The 20,265-nt window shown below is 37.9% G+C and overlaps 1 protein-coding gene across 1 annotated transcript in view; it reads left to right on the top strand.

Moving 5' to 3' along the window:
• The window catches only part of NSF (N-ethylmaleimide sensitive factor, vesicle fusing ATPase), a 113,471-nt gene that overhangs the window by 33,372 nt on the left and 59,834 nt on the right, over positions 1–20,265 (top strand). The window contains 1 exon segment of the mRNA XM_007472111.1: positions 9,478–9,677. Coding sequence (XP_007472173.1) covers positions 9,478–9,677 — 200 coding nt within the window.

Raw genomic sequence — 20,265 nt, 5'->3', positions numbered from 1 at the left:
TATAGCAAGGTGATAAAAAATAAGTTAATATTTATTAAGCCAATATTTACGAGATCTTCCTATGTGCCAGGAAGTATTCTAAGTGCCTTATGTGCATTATACTTAACCTTCATAATAATCTTCTGAGGTAGTTGCTATTATTTCCAGTTAGTAAGTGGAAGAACCAGGACTTGAATCCAGGCAAGCTGACTCCAGAGCCCCCACTTTTGAATTTATTTAATACAAAAAACTGTCCTTTATTCTGAGATTATGTCCACCCTACCTTTTGATATTACAATATATTTTCTTATATGAAGTGGTGCTGATAGAAGATGCCAGGTTTGATATTTTTGTTTAAGAAATCTTTACCTTGCAAATTAAAAACTAAGCAACCCAATGACAACACTAATCTCTAGATATTTTTTAAAAAAGAAGTTGTTTAGCTAGTTTTGGAAATCTAAGTCTGAGAATCACTGGTCAGAAAAATGGGACTCTTAGTTAGTAATTTTTAATGTTCTCTAGAGATTTTTTCACTTGATTTATTTCATAATGCACTTAATCCAATCAGTCCTCACCTATCTGGCACCTGACCACAAGTCATACTTTCATCCATTTGACAAATATCTGTTGTGAAATATAATAAATGCAGCTTTGTGGTTCATATTTTAGGAAATCATTAAAAATACTTTATGACAAAGGCTCTAGAATGAGATACAAACAAGCCTTATACTAAATTATTTACAGAATGTAGTCTTATAGTGAGGTTCCAGTGTCATGTTCACTTAAATCCTTAGTAAACAATGGCGTTACCATTTGCTATGTTTATTTCTTTGGTGTTTTACATTATTTGTACTGTTATTAATAGCTATTACATAATGATATATTAATAGATATTAATACTTTTCATTGCCCCTAACATATGGAGAACAAAATGGAAGAGAACAAGAGTAGCCCTGCTAGAGAAGAATGAACAGGGGAGCCAGACAAAGAAGTTGTCTGGCTTACTTGTTTCTCTAACTGTAATCTTCATCGTTTGCTTTATTTATCTATGTGTCATTGGCGACTTCAGTATCCTTGTTGGTGATTTGTTCAATAGTCTGTCTTCACAGTTCTTTGGAGTTCTCATTTCCATTTAACTTTTCTTTCACTCCATCTCAGCTGCTCACTCTTTGGTCATACCCGAGACTGCACCATCACTAATAACCACTACTCCAGGGATCTCAGTTTTAAGCATCTTGCTCTCTAGGCACCTCCCGTTTTTTCCTTGCTTCTAGCATAGCCCTTACCCCGACTCCAGCAAGTTTGACATGGGGGACCTTCCAGTTAATTTACTCTGTCACTTCCCAGCCTTTTTGTCATCTTTACCCAGCTTAGATTCCATGGTCTATCACCTTCACCCTCCTCACATACACCCTTAACAGCCTTGCTCCTCATCTTGTATGTCAGGTGTTTCTCAGCTACCTGCTTACTCTGTATCAGTACCCAGACTGAAATATGGCTTAAGAAAAACACAAAACCATGGTATTTGACCTCACTTTAAATTTAAGAACCAAATCTCAAGCGAGCCCTCAGTATTTCTTGGAATCAGTATTTCCTTGCATTCCTTCTGTATTTCCTTAATCTACACTTGATCTTAGCCAAAAGGCTGAGAAGGGATGTATTTCCTTAGTCTCATCAGTTTCCTCACCTACTCTCTGAGATGACTGGTTCCTCTCCATTCTTCTCAAACATCCAACACCACCTCTTCCATCCTTCCATCCTCACCAGCAGCTGATGACCTGGAATCTTTATTTCACTGAGAAAATAGAAATAATCAGAAGAGAACTGCTTCATCTTCCCACCTCCAAATGTAGCATTTGTTGAATGAATCAAAGAACATGATATCCCAGGACTTCATTTACTCCTATATTCAAATGTAATTAGCAACTTAAAATTCCCAAACCAAATATATAAAGCCATTTTTGGCCATTTTGAATTACGCTTTTCACTACCACCTTCCTTTATGTTACTGTAACCAAGAGTTGTTATGTTTTGCCTCATCCAGATAAAAATTAGTTATTTTTAGGAAGATGATTAACAGGAGCAGTTAATAAAATAAGCAGTTAAATAACTGAACTCAGGAAATGAAGAGAAGAAATGGTTTGGCACTATATGTGATTATACTATTAGCCCACATTAATTATTACTTATATAAGTTATGGAGGAAGGAGAAAAGATGCGAATGACTTAGAAATGAAGACTAAAGCCTCAAACTTGGTGGAGAATGGAGGCAGAATGTTGAAAACTGGCCATGTGATAGTTTTGGATTTTTTTGGATGGAAAATTAGATAATAGACTTGAGCAAAAATTAGATAATAGACTCTAGCTAAAATTAGATAATAGACTTCAAATTAAATTAATACTTTACCTTGTGTTGCTAAACTTTAAGATTCAGTTTTGAAAAAAAGGGATGTTTAAAACCAAAAAAGTCAAGATTCTTTTGCCAACTTTGATAAAATTTATATTTATATAATTGAGTAAGAACCTACCTTACCTAACTGTAAGTTGCTTATATAATTACAGCAAAGAGGAGAGTCCCTCAGTAACCTGAATTTCGTATGCTGAGCTCACTTACCCAGTGGCATCTGTCTGCTCAAGCACATTTCCCCACACGTTTTCCCAATTCCCCACGTTCTTTCCAAACCTTTACCATGTTTCCCAATATCATCTCCTCATCCTGCATTTTGTAGATGACCTAAGCCCCCTACTTCACATAGTAAACAGAACCCAACAGGCGTAACCTCAGCTTACTTCCTCTTCTCTTTACTTAACTAGTCTCAGAAGAAGAAGTTTCCTTGCAACTGTCTCCTTAAATCCCTACTCTTTGTTGCCAGAGTTCCTGAAAGTGTGATCTCTATCTGTTCTTGCTTATGCTACTTAGCTTCCTTCTCTTACCGCAACCCAAAATGATCTGACCCAGATCAGCATGAACTTTCCGATTTTCAAATCTGATGTTCTCTTTCCAGGCCTCATCCTTTGTCTCTGGAGCATTTGTCCCTATTGTCACATTCCTCTGCTTAAAGCTTTTTGAGGCTTTTCATGTGCCCAGAGCGAGCATTCAAAAATATTGAACCAGTAGTTTTGATATCTTCTCTGAGCTTTCAACAGGTCTTTCTTAATGGACATTACTGCCTGAATCTCAAATGCCTTATAGCCAAAAACAAAGTTATGATTTCCTCTTGCTAACCTCTTGGTTGTTTTCTGAGATTACTGTCATTTTCCCCATGTGCCCCCAGGCTAGATGCCTTAAGGTCATCCTTGACTCTTCCTCTTTCTTATTTTCATTTGGTCTCTAAGCTCTGATGAATATCTCCCCTCTCTTCCATTCTTTTCCTACTACTATTTCTTAAGATTATTACCTCTTTCCATTCCTGGTCTCTTGTCTGGATTATTTCAGTAGTACCTTCAGGGATTTTAATTTGAATTCCATGATTGGACCCCAGAGGATCTAAAAATCTTCTCAAAATTGCATGCAAATTTTTGTACATGGGCATTTTTTCTGGGCAGGTCCATTAGACTATTCCATGGGAAAGAAAATGAGAGATAGAATGAGAGAATATGACATTTTAAACAAGTCAGTTCCACTGATTTCTCATTCTTCTGTGCCTGCCCTTTGCTATGTAGTTCCCTAACCCAGGGAACTGATCTCTGAGTAGTGAGGGGCATGTAAGACATAAAAGAAAAAAAAAAAGGAACAGTACAGCTCGCAGTCAGACAGTCCAGCAGCCAGAGATCAGAGGCTCCCCAGCATCAGAGCTAGGCCTTAATGTCCTGGAGAAGCTCAGGGGAAAGCTGGGGTATCAGTAGGGAGGCAGCCTTCTGAGGCTTCTAGACCCAGTTGTTCATGTGCTTGGAGGGACTTGGAGGGATAGGAAAGCTTAATTGGCAAAAATCCAGAGCCAGCCAGTGAGGCAGTGTCCCCAGAAAAAGGTTAAGAACATTCCTCCAACTAGACTCCCACCCTCTGATCTTTGTTCTCTAGTCCTTCGTCTACTCCACCGCCGGTTAGTTTTTAAACACACATCTCATTATGTATCCTCCGTGATTAAAAAACACTGGGTTTTTACAAAACAAATTAAAAACTCCCGGGCATGGTGTCAAGGCCATCCTTAGTTGGGAACCTGTCATCCCCTTACTCAGGCACTCACCTCCAAGGCTCCCAGCCACAGAAGGTGATAACTGGCTGTTTTGAGAGGGCAGCTTCTAGGTCCATACTGCCATGCCTAATCTAATGCTAATCTCTCTCTATAGGGTGCCATTTCCCTTCGCTTGCCCAACCATGAACCTCAAACTGGCCTTCAGGACCCAGACTGTATGTTACCTCTTCCCCTGTGTCCATCCCTAATTTTCTGCCATCACTCTAGCAGAATCAGTCTCTCTTGGCTAGGTTCTAAAAAACATTTCATGCACATCTCTGATAATGTCACATTATATTGTAGATAACCTATTTTTATTTATCTTTCCTACTAAATCAGAAATGCCCTGCAGGTGGGGACTGCCTTTTTCATGTTTGTATCCCAAACACCTAGTTTCTTGCCTAGTCCAAACAGGAGCTTAATACACTTTTGTTGAATGGAATTACTTATGAAGAGTTTTTATGACTCATTTAAATTAGAGACCAATGCTTATTTAATAAGTCAGAAAGGCTATGATAATAATAGTAATAACAAAGTCCCATTTCCACTGCTTATTCAAGTAACTGCTTCCTTTGTGGAAGTGGATTTTGAAAATCTTCACATGTCATTGTGTATATATATATATATATTTTTTATTTTGCGGTATGCGGGCCTCTCCCATTGCGGAGCACAGGCTGCGGATGCGCAGGCTCAGCAGCCATGGCTTAAGGGCCCAGCTGCTCCGCGGTATGTGGGATCTTCCCAGACCAGGGCACGAACCCGTCCCCTGCATCGGCAGGCGGGCTCTCAACCACTGCACCACCAGGGAAGCCCCATTGTATATTTTTGATGTGCTTTCTTGACATCCTAAAAGGATTATGGTTCTCATGCAGACTAGAGTTTCTATGACATTCTTATTGATGTTATATTGAATAGATTCTGTAATTTCACAGGTCTGTATTATATATAAGTTCTACGGATGTGCATTTTATCTTTCTCTCAAGCTTCATGGTAATATTTTGTGGGTTATTTATTTTATGACATCTGAGTCAATTTAATTCAAAACACATTAAATTGAGCATTTCCCACGTACAAAAACAGAGTTACAGAGTTAAAAATCTAGTATTTATGTATTATGTAGTTTGTCTTGCTAAATTTGTAAGTCCCAGTCATTGCAAAGGTGTTTTTTAGGTATTTAAATTAGTTCAGCCATGAAAGTACATACTGTTCATAATTTAAGAGCTTCAAATAATTTTTAAAAACCATCTTCTATCCCCCCATTTTCTCTGAGTTTTGTAGGAAAAGAATCTATAATTTACTTATTCAGCCATTTATTGAGTACAGATTATGTACTAGGCATTAGGCTGGGTGTCTGCAATTGAGGATTGATGAGACAGTACCTGCCCTTGAATAGTTTACAGTCTAAGAGAAAAGAAAGTATATAAACAAATAATTGCAATTTAAACTTTGGAGAAGAGGAAGGAAGCTCCGTTTTTGAGAACTGATGCTGAGGTTGAGAAAAGAGGTGTCTGCAGATAAATTTGTAGATAAAGAAGCAGGGATGTGAAGGGGGTTTGGAGATGTAATTAAGGTTACTAATAACCTCATCAAAAGATAGGGAGATTAACCTGAAATATCTGGGTGGGCCCAACATAATCACATAAGGTAGTTTAAGGCAGAAGAGGCAGAGAGATGTGTCAGAAAGAGAAGCTGAAGAGAACTGAAGCATAAGAGAAACTCAGTCACTTGCTGGAGGGGGACCACATGGAAAGTGTCAAAAGGAAAGTAGGCAGCCTCTAGGAGAAGAGATCAACCTGACCCCTAGCTGACAGCCAGCAAAGAAAGAGGGATCTCAGTCTTATAGTCACAAGAAAATAGATTCTATCAACAACCCACATAAACTTGGAAGTGGATTCTTCCCAGAGCCCCATTGGCCCACACCTTGATTTCAGTCTTATGAAAAATGGAGCAGAGCCACCCAAACCCACCCAAACTTCTGACTTAAAGAATTGTGAAATAATAAATTTGCAGTGTTTAAAAAAAAGAGGGGGCTTCCCTGGTGGCGCAGTGGTTGGGAGTCTGCCTGCTGATGCAGGGGATACGGGTTCGTGCCCTGGTCCGGGAGGATCCCACATGCCGCGGAGCGGCTGGGCCCGTGAGCCATGGCCGCTGAGCCTGCGCGTCCGGAGCCTGTGCTCCGCAACGGGAGAGGCCAGGGCAGTGAGAGGCCCGCGTACCGCAAGAAAAAAAAAAAAAAGTCCATTCTGCTTGCCCTCCTTTTCCTAAGTCCTTTTGGGCCCCCATTCTTGCAGCCTCAGGGGGATCTTGTTTGAGAATCAGGATCAGCCTGCCCAGTCTGACACGCACCCCCTACCTGCTGCCTCTGTCTCAAGCTCCACTCCTCCCCACTACGTGCCCAGCCGGGTCTAGTTTATTCTCTGCGTACCAGACCCCGGTCTACTCAGGCAGATGTGGGGTGACCCCTGACCCACTCGCCATGCTGCCTGTCCCTCTGCTTCCTGATCTGTTCCTGGAACCCCTGGCTCCCGACTCCAGCCTCCAAGCGGCTCTTTGATTTGGTGAGTGACCCTGTTCCACCTGGCTCCCTCTTTGGCCAGGCTTGGTGGCTGTCTGCTTGGACTTCATCTACTTCCGGCCACTCTGGCAAACCTGGCCCCTACCCACCTTACCTGCCTTGGATGGGCCACATGGCCACTGTCCCATGGGGCTTGCCCTGCCTCTGCCCAGAATCCAAGACAGCTGGCTCTATCACTGCAAAAAAAAAAAAAAAAAAAAAAAAAAAAAAAAAAAAAAAAAAAGAGGGAGGCCAAAAAAAGAAAAAAAGCAGGGAGCTGAAGGGAGTTCATACCTGATAGTCTTTTTTTTTTTTTTTTTAATATGAAAAGTAGGAAACTAGATCATCTCTAAGAATTAATGGCATGGGTAGTGCTTGAGAAGAGAACAGTGAAGTCTGGATAATAACTAAGGAGAGTGAGAGATGAACAGAAACAGGTAAGGGGTGGCATGCAATATTGAGAAAGCAGTGAGAGTAGAACTGAAATCAGATAGCATGAGACTGTTAGGATATCAGTCAGCACAGTGGTGTAATTTTCTCTGGTCATGCTCTGGCCAATGTTTAGGTGCAGTAAAGCCATATTGTGTTCAGGGCTCATAGGGTAGGTATAACAGAATGCTGAGGAGGTGAGAGTTTTTGAAGGAAAGCATGGCTTAATATGGAAGGAAGTGTGGTTAGAAGGAAGTTGATAAACTTGGAGAAGGTTGAGACTGGAGAGACGTGGCTAAGGGCTGGTACTTTGTAGGTACTTAGCAAGTCTTCATTTTATCCTTTCTGGCTCTCCCCTCCTTGTGCCTGTTTCACTCCCTCTACCACCACCTGCCTCTGCAGTGGTTTATACAAATAGCTTCAAATCATGATAGTAGCAGTTGGTTTGGAGAGGAAGGTTAGGAGCCAGGTTCCAAAGTCCTCGTCAGATGTGCCCCAGTGGCTTGGATGCTGACAGTGCCTGGTGGTGTTGGCCTCTAGGAGAAGCTCAAGGCTTATCCCCTTATCTCCTTACCCCTCATGTCCCAAGGGTGGGACAAGGGCAAAGATATTTTATGGGCCACCGTTCTTTTTTTTAATTTAATGTATTTATTTTTGGCTGCATTGGGTCTTCGTTGCTGCACACGGGCTTTCTCTAGTTGCGGTGAGTGGGGGCTACTCTTCATTGTGGTGCACGGGCTTCTCATTGCGGTGGCTTCTCTTGTTGCAGAGCACGGGCTCTAGGCACGCGGGCTTCAATAGTTGTGGCACACAGCTCAGTAGTTGTGGCTTGCGGGCTCTAGAGCACAAGCTCAGTAGTTGTGGCACACGGGCGTAGTTGCTCCACAGCATGCGGGATCTTCCTGACCCAGGGATCGAACCCGTGTCCCCTGTACTGGCAGGCGGATTCTTAACCACTGAGCCACCAGGGAAGTCCCTGGGCCACAGTACTTAGGACAGGAATTTACTCTGTGATGAGAAGGGTTAAGAATCTAAGCCTTTAAGGGTTTCCACTAAGTTCGCCTTGTCTCTACAAGTCTAACCAGAAGCACAGATCTCATTACTTTTAAGGATTTAAAAGGGAGTCTTTTTTTGAAACAAAGATAGAAGCAATGGCCGTACTGGCAACCCAAAATATCTTCCTCCTCAGAATCTAAAATTTCTAGTAGAGTTGGTTGAATCTTGTGGTTTCCTTTATTGAGTCATTCGATGTATTGTCATAATTTTTCTTAAAGATATAATTTTTTAAGGCTTTTGTTCCAAATGAGGACATTTTCTATAAAAATACACTGTATCCCATTTCCAGAAATTTTCTTGTTCACCTGTAGTTTTGAGTGTAATGCTTGAAATCTAAGAATTCATTATTTCACAGAGTGCTTTTTTGGTGTAGTATAAAGAAAAAACGCATAAGTAAAGAGTCATGCATCTTAAGTGTGAAACTTAAATAGGTGAGAATTCCTAGAGTGAGTAAACAGAAACCAAATTTCATCTTAATCTTAAGAAATGGAGTAAATGCTTGTGTAGAGTGGGCTAAAGAAATCCCAGGGAGTCTAAATCATTAGTCTTGCTATTTTGCTATTGTTAATGATACCTTTAAGGCATTTAGCAATGGTTGCCTAGAAAAGGATTGAATACTGTTCTCATGAAGCTTCAGTTTCATTTTCATCCTGGTGGCTCTGAGAAAACACGTTTCTCACCTGGCATAGTCACGTGAAATAGGGCATTTGACTTCATCCACAAAGTCTGTAACATCCATCTGGATCCTATGGATTGCTCTGTACCCACCCAACTCAGACATGTCTGCCCTTTCTTCAGGTGCTTGTAATTGACAGGTAGACCTGTAATTTCTTTGACCAAGATACAGTTTCCGTAGCCTGTCGTATCATAATAGATCTGTGTTGGGTTAAACTTGCCTAAAAACAGATCTTTTTTCCCCCTGGCTTTAAAGTAAAGGATAATGAAAAAGAAGTAATATTTCCTAATTAGGTATTTAGGTCAAAGAGACATTTTCAGAGTTAAAAGTATTCGTTCTCAATGATAATTCAAATATACTTTTCCAAAGACCTTTAATTGGCAGCTTTCCCCCTCAACTCTTGGTATTGGTGTAGGAATTGTTTGTGGATTTTCTATTTTAAAAAGATCTTCAGCTCATTCTTATTCTGTTCATAGCACCTAGATATTAATATATGTTAATGCTATTGCTGTATTCTTCCTGACATTCATGTGAAGAAGAAAGAAAACTTTGATGTCTTACTTGGATTTTAGTTAGTTGATGTAAGACTGTTTTCTTTTCCTTTTTAGGTTGCAAACATGTTAAAGGCATCCTGTTATATGGGCCTCCAGGTTGTGGTAAGACTCTCTTGGCTCGACAGATTGGCAAGATGTTGAATGCAAGAGAGCCTAAAGTGGTCAACGGGCCGGAAATCCTCAACAAATATGTGGGAGAATCAGAGGCTAACATTCGTAAACTCTTTGCTGATGCCGAAGAGGAGCAAAGGAGGGTAATGTTAACATAAGTACAATTTAGTGAAAGTTTGTTATCCCTTATATGATGATTGAAACCCAGAGTTATGGTGGAAGACTTGTTGCTGTGATTTATAGTTTGAAGAAATTGCAGATAAAATTTATTTTGAACCAAGTTATGTCACTGAACTGGGATTATGGGAGATTTACATGTTGTGAGCAGATGTCAATATCTACATGTTCATAATACAAAGATAGATGATTATATGAGCCAAAGGTTTTGCAAAACAGATCATGAATATGTATTTAAGTGACACTTTTATTCCACATTACTTCCAGAGACTTGAACTCATTTATCCTAAAAGAGAGAAATTAAATCCATAAAGGGACTTGTAGAATTAAGTATGTGTAAGGTTCATGTGCAGAAAGCTAGTTTACTTACCACTGATAACTCAGCTGTAGTGACAGGTATAAATTGTTAGGTCTCAAAGGAGAACTTGATTGGGGTCTTAGAAAAAAATAAAATTAACTAAAAATCAAGCCAGTGTTTACTAATTGTGATGGTTAATTTTGTGCTAATTTGCCTGTGCCTCAGGGTACCTGGACATCGTTAAACATTATTCTGGGTGGGTTGTGTTTACCATTTGAATCTGTAGACTGTCCCTAATATGCCATCCAATCACTTGAAGGCCTGAATAGAACAAAAAGGCTTACCCTCCCTTGAGTAAGAGGGAATTTCCTACTGCCTGATCTGGGATATCAGTTTTTTCCTGCCTTCGGACTCAAACTGAAACACCTCTTCCTGGCTCTCAAGCTTGCAGGCCTTTGGACTGGAACTACACCATCAGCTCTCTGTGTCTGCAGTTTGCCAGCTGCAGAACTTGGGACTTGTCAGCCTACATAATTATGTTAGCCAGCTCCTTATATTTAATCTCTAGATAGATAGATGGATAGATAGATTATATATATATATATTCTTCTTTTTTTCAGGTACCAATAGATTGGATAGACTAGATCTATAGATCTATTGATTCTGTTTCTCTGGAAAACTTTGACTAATATACTAGTATTAACATATTTGTTTCATTAAAGGAAAGTTTAAAAACAGTGTCGTGGGATTTCTGGTTCTGGCAATACAGTAGACTAGGTAACCTGAAAACCTTCCTTCTACAAAAATCTTCAAATGCTGGGTAAAATATAACTAAAATCATTTCAAATGCACAATTGAGCTCTCAGGAAAGAAAAGGAAGTCTTCAGAAATCAAAAGAAAGCGGAAAACTAGAGTAGTAAAGATAATGAGCTGTAGCTTTTGGTTCTGGTAATGTGTGCATTTGGGTTTTATCATCCACTAGGGGGCATAAAATGAGTCCTTGAACTTACTTAAGGTGTGGCCTAGGAACTGGAACCTTCAAAGCAGCTCTATCATCAATGAAAAGCATGACTAGAAAATATTTCCCTACCAGCACAGAGAAATAACAAAACCTTTTAACTATTTGCCTGGGTTCTAGAGTAGGAGATGAGGAATCTGCCAGGGGAATTCTAACCCATGGATCTTTAACTCATGCTTAGGATTTGAAAACATACACACACACACACACACACACACACACCCACCCCACTATGTAGTCTGGGGCCCCCAAATTGAGAAATTAATTTTAAAATGAATCCTGGGCCAATGTTACCACATAGGGTTGTTAGATATAAGCACACCCCAAGGGATACTCCAACAAAGCCAGGCCACAAGAGATTCTCACAGGGGAAGCTAAAATAGCTCCAATAAATGGAAAATGTCATCATCAAAATTTTAAACTCAGCAACTAGGTTAAACATAAGCAGTAGTTTCAGCTGAGGAGAGAAGTGATAAACAGTAGAATAGATCTAAAGAAATCACCCAGAATGTAGCACAGAGAGGTAGAGAGATGGAAAATATGAAAGTGAAATTGAGATAACAGAGTTAAAATGAGAAGTCCAAATAGAAAGACTAGTGTAGAGGCAATATTCAAAGATAGAATGGCTGAGAATGTTCTAGAATTAATAAACATAAATACTTAGATTCATGTAGCACCATGAGCCCAAATGGGGTAAGTAGAAATTTATGTCTAGATGCATTGTAGTGAAACTGGAGAGTGCCAAAGAAAAAAAGAGAAATGTCTTAGTATCAACAAAAAAGAAATGATGATGACATCCAAAGGGATATCCGTTATGTTGACAGTAAACATTTTAACAACAGCAAGAGAGACCAGAAAACAGTGGAAGAATATCTTCACAGAGCTAAGTAAAAATAACTGTCAACTTAAAATTTTATACCCAGCTTAATTCTCATTCAGGAATAAGATGAAATGAAGATATTTTTTCAGACAAAGTCTAATAGAATTAACTAGTCACAGAATCTTGTTGGAAGAATGTGAAGCAGGATATATTTGAGAATGAAGAAAATTGAACCCAGAAGGAAACAGTGGATGTGAGAAACAATGGTGAGCAATGAAATTGGTAAAAATGTAGATAAAATCTGGAACTTCTACTTCTGGTAGTGGCAGATTAGGTAATTTGAATCATGGCTGCCACTGAAAACTACTGGAGAAGCTCAACAAAATGTTTAATTTTTTTTTTTTTTAATGTGCTTGGAGGTATCAGAGACCTTACAAGATCTAGGGGGAGAATGGAGGCCCAGAAAACAAGGTCCCAGTTTATGGGGGTCAATGTTCCTCTGGAGAAATTAGCCATTTCTGGAGGGAGCTGCTAAACAGCTATTCAGCCCTCTTGACGGGCTAGTGGGTATAAGGGGGACAGAGATTAGAGCCTATGGCCCACAAAGAGGGGACATCTGATGAACATGCCTCATTTTGAGTTGGGACTCTAAAGGGCTACACCATAGGAGCAAGCGTTAACCAGAAGCAGACATGCTGTTACAGAGGCTACAGATCAGCTTTGAGTCATGTCATTCTCTAAAATTAGGCTGAGGGTTCCTAAACTACTAGTGCCCCCAGACATTTAGCAGAATTGTAGATCCTTCCTGGTGGAAGGTAGTATCATGCAAGGCCATAAACTATTTCTGTAGTTTGCAAATGCAATGCCTGGCTTATAATCAAAAGCAGTCAGATGCACAAAGACATAAACAACATGAAGAAAGAGAAACAAAAGATGATAGAAATTGGGCCTCAAGATACTGGAATTCTCAGATACAGACCTTAAAAATAAGTATACTTATTACATTCAAAGAGAAACAAGATTGAAAATTTTGGCAGAGCACTGGAAACTGTTAAAAAAATCAAATGGAAATTCTGGGAATGAGAAATTCAGTAAATTAACTCAAGTTTAAACAACAGATTAGACACATCTAAAGAGAGAATTAGTGAACTGAAAGATGTTAGACAAAAATAACTACAGACAAAGGATGAAAGGAATGAAGAGAGATAAATACCACAAGAAAGTCTAGTGCACAATTTAAATTTCCAGAAAGTCAGGAGAAAGAGGATGGGGCAAAAGCAGTATTTGAAGAGAAAAGGGTTTAGAACTTGCTAAAATGGGTGAAGAACATCAGTCCATGGATTCCAGCAGTGATATAAACCTCAAGCAAAAGAAATACTGAAAAATTCTACACTTATAATCATTGTTAAATGGCTGAAAATTAAAAAAGGAGAGAGAGAGAAATCTTAAAAGCAGCTAGAGATAAAAAGGATTACCTTCCAATAAACAGCAATTAGCTGGCAGCTGTCTTCTCAACAGAAATGACGAAAATCAGAAATCAGTTGAATGTCATTTTTTAAGAGAATAGCTGTCAACTTAGAATTTACATTGTCATGTAAATATACAATAAAGTACTGTATTGTAATAAAAATAGACTGGCTGTTTACAGTTGTGAATCTAACAAATAAATGTTGAGCAAAAGAAAACACAAAGGATCATATATACTGTATGATTCCATTTATATACAGCTCAACTAAAGTACAGTGTTTAAGGATGCATGCTGCTAAGTTGGTAAAACTATAAGGGCAAGTGAGAAATAATTACCTTAAAAATCAGATTGTGGTTGCCTTTGGGGCACGGGTCCGGGAGGGGTGTTGGGGAAGGGTGGTGAGGAGGCACTGCCAGGATGCTGGCACTCTTCTGCATCTTGTTATGGTTACACGGACGTTCATTTTGTGACAGTTCCTTCAGACATACGTTCACATTTGTGGAACTTTCCCTCTATGTATGTCATATTCCACAATAAGAACGTTTAAAAGAGAAGCATTCACTGTACAAAATAATAATGATGATCAATATATCTTTTTAAGGATAGAACTAAAATATGGAACAAAACATGTGGGAAGTGGGTTGAATCCATGTAAGATCCTTGTATTATCTGGGAAGAAGTTAGACATGTTAATTAACATAAAACTTAAGTAAATGTTTATGTGAAAATTGTTTATAGTTCTCAAGCTTTTCCAAGGCATGAGGGAGGAGTGGGGGAAGGAATAAAGAAAACTCAAATACTTTAGAAGGCAAGAAAGGAATAACAAGACTCAAAGAAAATGTGAAGATACTGAAAATGTAACTTTTAAAAAGATTTCACTTAGAATAGCAGTCAGAATGATAAGATAACTAGGATTAAATCTAACAGGAACGTTAAAGGAGAAAATTATAAATATTTTTGAAAATCTTTTTTCAAGAGCTAATAAATGGTAAGATAGAACATTTTCACATGGGAATCCTGAAATTATCATAAAAATGACAGTTCTGCCCATATTAATCTGTAAGTTCAGTGCTTTTCCAGTCAAGTCTAACAGGACTTTTTTGGAATTTGACTTTTTTTTTGGATGCTTGAAGAGTCATGAAAATTTTGGAGAATAATGAAAAGTTACTTATTCAGATATCAAGACTTACTGGAAACCTATAGTAATTGAAACAATTTTATATATTCATGCAAAAACAGACCATGGAAATAGAGGAACACAGGAAGAACTTGTTATGTGAAAAGTGGCAATACAAATCAGAGGGGAAATGATATACTGTTTCAAGATGGGACTGAGATCATTGGCTCTCTGTTTGGAAAAAGATAAAATACAGTCCCTATCTCGCTTCATACAGAATTACAAAATAGATTTGCAAAAAACAAAACTAAAACTTACAAGAGAAAATTTTTAGAAGAAAACTAGGGAAAGGCATTAAGAATTGAGGCTAGGGAAGAATTTCTTAATAAGATATAGAAATTAAATCCATAAAAGAAAAAAAATGTTTATTTGGCTACATTAATATAAAGAAAATTCTCTCTGACAAATTACACTGGATACAAATGTCTCAAACTAGAGAAGATGTTTGCAACCCATATAATCCACAAAATATTGGTATTCTTCTATAAGAAGATTCTCTGTAATAACTCCTGTATAATAAGTAAGAAAAAGACAAACACCACAATTTTTTTTAAAAACTGGCAAAGGATATGAATAGGCAATTTCTCAGAGGAAGAACCCAACTGACGATAAGCAGATGAAACAATGCTCAGGAAAATGCATAATAAAAGAGAAATCACCTTATAAACGACCTGATAAAATTTACAAAGGCTAATAATGCCAGAAGTTGATGAGGTTATGGAGAAACAGGGCTTCATATACATTACTAGTCATAGTATAAATTAGAAAAATAGTAATATTGTGCAGATTAATTTGACATCTTACAAAAATGAAGATACACAAACCTCATGACCCATGAGTTCTACTTCAAGACAGCTACCCTAGAGAAATACTCTTGCACTTGTGCACCAAATGACATGTACCAGAATGTTGATTGCTGCACTGTATGCAATGGGGGGAAAACTAGAAACATCTTGATTCTTCTCAGTAGGAAATGGAATATCATCTTAGACATTAAAATAAATAACAGATTTACATGGATCAATATGCATAACACCCAGAAACATAATATCTATTTTTTTAATCTAGTAAGCTTTATTAAATCTAATTTATCCTGTCATTTCCTACTTTTTCTTATTTTTGTTGATGGTAAAAATAAATTTTATTTTATTTATTTTTTATTTTTTTTTAAGTAAATTTTAAACATTGCCTTTATAACAACCCTTCTACTGCTTCAAATCTACTTGTTGGGTGCTTAATCATTTCAGTTTTACACAAGGTGGTTTTCTCCCCTGCTTCTCTATATCCCATTAAGTTCTTGTGCATATTCAGATATCTAGCCATCTCAGCTCCATTGCATCCTGGTATATTATTGCAAGTCTAATAACTGATCTCAACTCTTCAGACAGTCCCAGAACCAATTCGGTTTTACAATTCGTTCCTAATACTACAATATTTTTTGTTTCAGATATCTTTTTACCTCTCAGAATACCAAGAAAAATAGTCATTACCATTTACTATCTGGGTTGAAAGAACTTCTTTTTAAAAATTGTTTTTAAGTTGATTACAGATCACTTACAAACAAAAATAAAGGGAAGTAGAGACTTAAAATATTTAATAGAGCTTAAATATAGCAAACCAAATTTTTATTCCATATTTTCCTGGGTTTGAAGATATCTACTGATTGATCAATAGATATATACCCAAAATGCGCAGGAGCCTCTGTATGTAACTAACTGTTATCAGTTGTCATGTGTGAACTTATACACTGATTCTAAATTTCAGATACATCTCTAATAGATTATAGCTTATCATTACTTCTTGTTCTTCTACTTGTGTCGTCAAGACAATACTTGAAGAGTTTTTTTTGTTAATCTTTGGCTTATAATTTTGTTGAAGAGGGAATGGACACCAGGCACTCCATAATTGCAAAATATTTTTACTGTTAGATTTGTATACACCTTTTAGAATGGCCAATCTAATTTCTTTAAAATATCATTTTCACTTTATTTATTTATGGCTGCATTGGGTCTTCGTTACTGCACGTGGGCTTTCTCTAGTTGTGGCGAGCACGGGCTACTTTTCCTTGCAGTGCGCGGGCTTCTCATTGCAGTAGCTTCTCTTGTTGTGAAGCCCGGGCTATAGGCTCGTGGGCTTCAGTGGTTGTGGCTCGCAGGCTCTAGAGCGCAGGCTGAGTAGTTGTGGCGCATGGGCTTATTTGCTCCACACCATGTGGGATCTTCCTGGACCAGGGCTCGAACCTGTGTCCCCTGCATTGTCAGGCAGATTCTTAACCACTGTGCCACAGGAAAGTCCCCCAATCCAATTTTTAAATGTCTGCATCATCTATTTCTTCTTGTTATCTCTCTAATACCTGCCTTCAGTATATGTCTACTAGAAACCATGTCAAGAAAATTCTGATACACAGATGAAAGAAGAGATGAAAGAATACTGTCATGTACCCCTTTAGAAAAAAATGAGATGGCCTAGCTGATCAAAAAAATATTGCACAATGAAGACTTTCTGTTGAATAAGTAACTGGATGAAAATGCTGTATTTTCTTTTTGTCCGTAGAAATATATTATTCAGGGCTTCCCTGGTGGTGCAGTGGTTAAGAATCCGCCTGCCAATGCAGGGAACATGGGTTCGAGCCCTGGTCTGGGAAGATCCCACATGCCGTGGAGCAACTAAGCCCGTGCACCACAACTACTGAGCCTGTGCTCTAGAGCCCTCGAGCCACAGCTGCTGAAGCCTGTGTGCCACAACTATGAGCCTACACTCTAGAGCCCGCGAGCCACAACTACTGAAGCCCGCGCGCCTAGAGCCTGTGCTCCGCAGCAAGAGAAGCCACCGCAATGAGAAGCCTGCGCACCACAACAAAGAGTAGCGCCCGCTCACCACAACTAGAGAAAGCCTGCGCGCAACAGTGAATACCCAAAGCAGCCAAAAATAAACTATTAAAAAAGAAATATTCAGTCATCCTTGAGCTTGAGAAAATCTATGTAGGATACCATTATCTGAAAGCACAGAGTCTGAGCTTTTACATGTAATGATCCATTTCACCATCTTCGTTTGTGTCTCAGGTGCTGCTATCTCACTCTTTGCATTCATCTTTGGATTAATCTAATAATTATGAAATATTTTCCTCTGTTGATTTTCTTTTCTTTGCCAAGGAAGGCCAAGGAACAAAAACAAACAAAAACCTGAATTCTCAACTGTGTTCAGTTAAAGCTGAAATCAGGCAACAAAGATGGTGGATGGTGTCTAGACTTCTTTTATACCTTCTTGAGAGAAGATGCGATACTTTGGGCAACACAATGAAAAAGCTGAAAGTTGGTGTCATCGTGATATTTATTTCACTATTGCATCATTCTTCAGAACAGTTCCATCCGTTTATTTTCTTATTATTTTAATCTTTTTCAGTACAGTTAGGAATAATTGATGAGTAATGATGACATAATTTCTAGAATTTTGAAATAGCATAATATATCTTAGATTTATAAAAAGATCCAGTGGACCCATTACAGTAATTGCAAGATAGAGTGAGTTTTTTTTCTGTTTTTAAAAATATATATTTTCTGTTTTGTTCCTGTGGAATACTTCTAGAAAAAACGTAGTCATGAGATATCAATCTTTATAAATAGTTAAAACTGCTTAACAGTGAAAATTAAAAACTAAAATTGTTTTTCAAGTGGACCCTAATGGTATACTGAGGTTTAAACATTAGGTGCAGGTGAGAAGCATTTTATAAAATCTGTTGTGATCATTTCCACATGGCTGCATAGGTATCTTTGGTGCTGTTTTTAAACTTGCAGACAGTTTATTTAAGTATGACACTATTAATAATAAAACTGAGTTGGCAAAGAATTTCTAGGTAGATATTAATCATAGCCAGCTTTTTCTGATATACTTTTCTGAATCCTTACATCCAGAAAGTCTTGGTATATTCGGTTAATGACCCCATGGAGAGTATATATGTGTTACATAATAAAGAAAAGCATCACCTCTGTGATTCTGGACAGTCCAGGCTGACAAAGATGAACACTTGCATATAGGTCAAACTAGCTAAATATAGAACAGCCATTTTCCAAGGCTGTTGCCAGGGGCTCAACAGCATCAGCTCTGTTTCTATGGGGGAAGACTTTGCAAATGGTAAGAACAGAGCTAGAAGTCAGTGAGTTGAAGAGAATTACATTGTGGAACTTTAAACTCTTTGGTAAAGGGTTTATTGATAATTCAGCTATATTAATCTGTGAACATTAATCTTGACATCTTCCTTACCTGATTCCTAATTTATTGCAGTAAGGACTTGCCTTTATTTAAGTAACACACCTGTAGAAATTGATGTTATCATACTCAGTAGGTTGGCGGAAGGGACCTGATGACAAGTCATAAGATTAGCAAGGTTCTGAAAAGGTCAGAATTGTACTGAACTATGTTTAGGGAAGATTGCTCCTGTGATCATTAAATCAAGCACAGTATCCTTATTGTCTCTGGCTTCCCTTCCACATAGATGATTTTTGAGGTTGGACTGAGAAGGAAGTCATGATTCCAGTGGTAACATAAGGCACATTGATAGCAAAATTCATACATTATAACAGCTTTTTGTTTTATGCTGTATTGACAGACAACTTTGAATAAAAATGTTTTCTAAAAATAATGTAGAATCTCACAGCTTTTTAGTCACAAACAGGTGTGTCCTAGTTTTTCTTTGAAGACAGCAAGCATTAATGCTCTACTATAGAGAAGTGTTTGGCAAAGCTAAGGTTGTAGTTCCAATTCTTCATTCTGTCTTCTCTACAGATGGAAAGGTGAATAGTTTTTGGTGTTGAAATTATTTTAAGCAACAAGCTATCACTTATCATCAGACATCTGTTCAATAAATATGACAATAATTGAGAAATAAAGTTAATTTTTTCAGATTTTAATTTAGTTTTAAAACAATTGTGGAAAGAGAACAATTTGTAAGTTATGTTCAGGAAAAAATATAATGAAACTTAGTTAAATTTTGGAACCTTAATGAACACATGAATATCATCTTGCATAAGAATGCATTAAAGAATGAACAATACTCCAAATAATGAATAAAAAATGTAAGTGTTATAAGATACTGTATCTATTTTTTGTTTATTATTATGAAGTAGAACTAACTTTTCTGGTGTACCGTTTTATAGATTTTAACATGTGTATAGTTTCATGTAACCACCACCAAAATTACATGCAGAACATTTACATCACCCCCCAAAATTCCCTCATGCTGTCCCTTTGCTAATAACTCCTGGTAACTACTGATCTGTTTCCCATCCCTATACTTTTGTCTTTTTGAGTGTCATATAAATGGGATCATAGTATGTAACTATGACTGATTTCTTCTTTTTGAGACTGGCTTCTTTCACTCATCATATTGCCTTTGAGATTCATCCAAGTTGTCGCATGTATCAAACATCCCTTTTTACTGTCGAGTAATATTCCATCTTATGGATGTACCATAGTTTGTTTATTCACTCACCCACTAGAGTGCATTTGGGTTGGTTCTAGTTTGGGGCAGTTATGAGTAGAGCTGCTATAAACCAAGGAGTGGAATTGCTTGATCATACAGTGTTTATCTGTTTTTAATTTTTTTTGATATGTATTCAGATGTGTTTTAGATCCAATCCAATTTCCTTCAGGTCATTTTTAGAACTGTTTTTCTTCCTACTTCTGATGTAACATTTCATCTTTTATCTTTGTCATGTTTGCTTGATCCTTTTTCCTTTGGGTTGCCTTTATTGGAGTCATCTTCTGGTATTGTAGC

This window comes from Lipotes vexillifer, unplaced genomic scaffold (assembly GCF_000442215.2).
Source record: "Lipotes vexillifer unplaced genomic scaffold, Lipotes_vexillifer_v1.1 scaffold979, whole genome shotgun sequence".
NCBI classification, from domain to species: Eukaryota; Metazoa; Chordata; class Mammalia; order Artiodactyla; family Lipotidae; genus Lipotes; species Lipotes vexillifer.
Note: the sequence above shows the minus strand (reverse complement) of the source record. Positions and strands in the feature narration are given on the sequence as shown.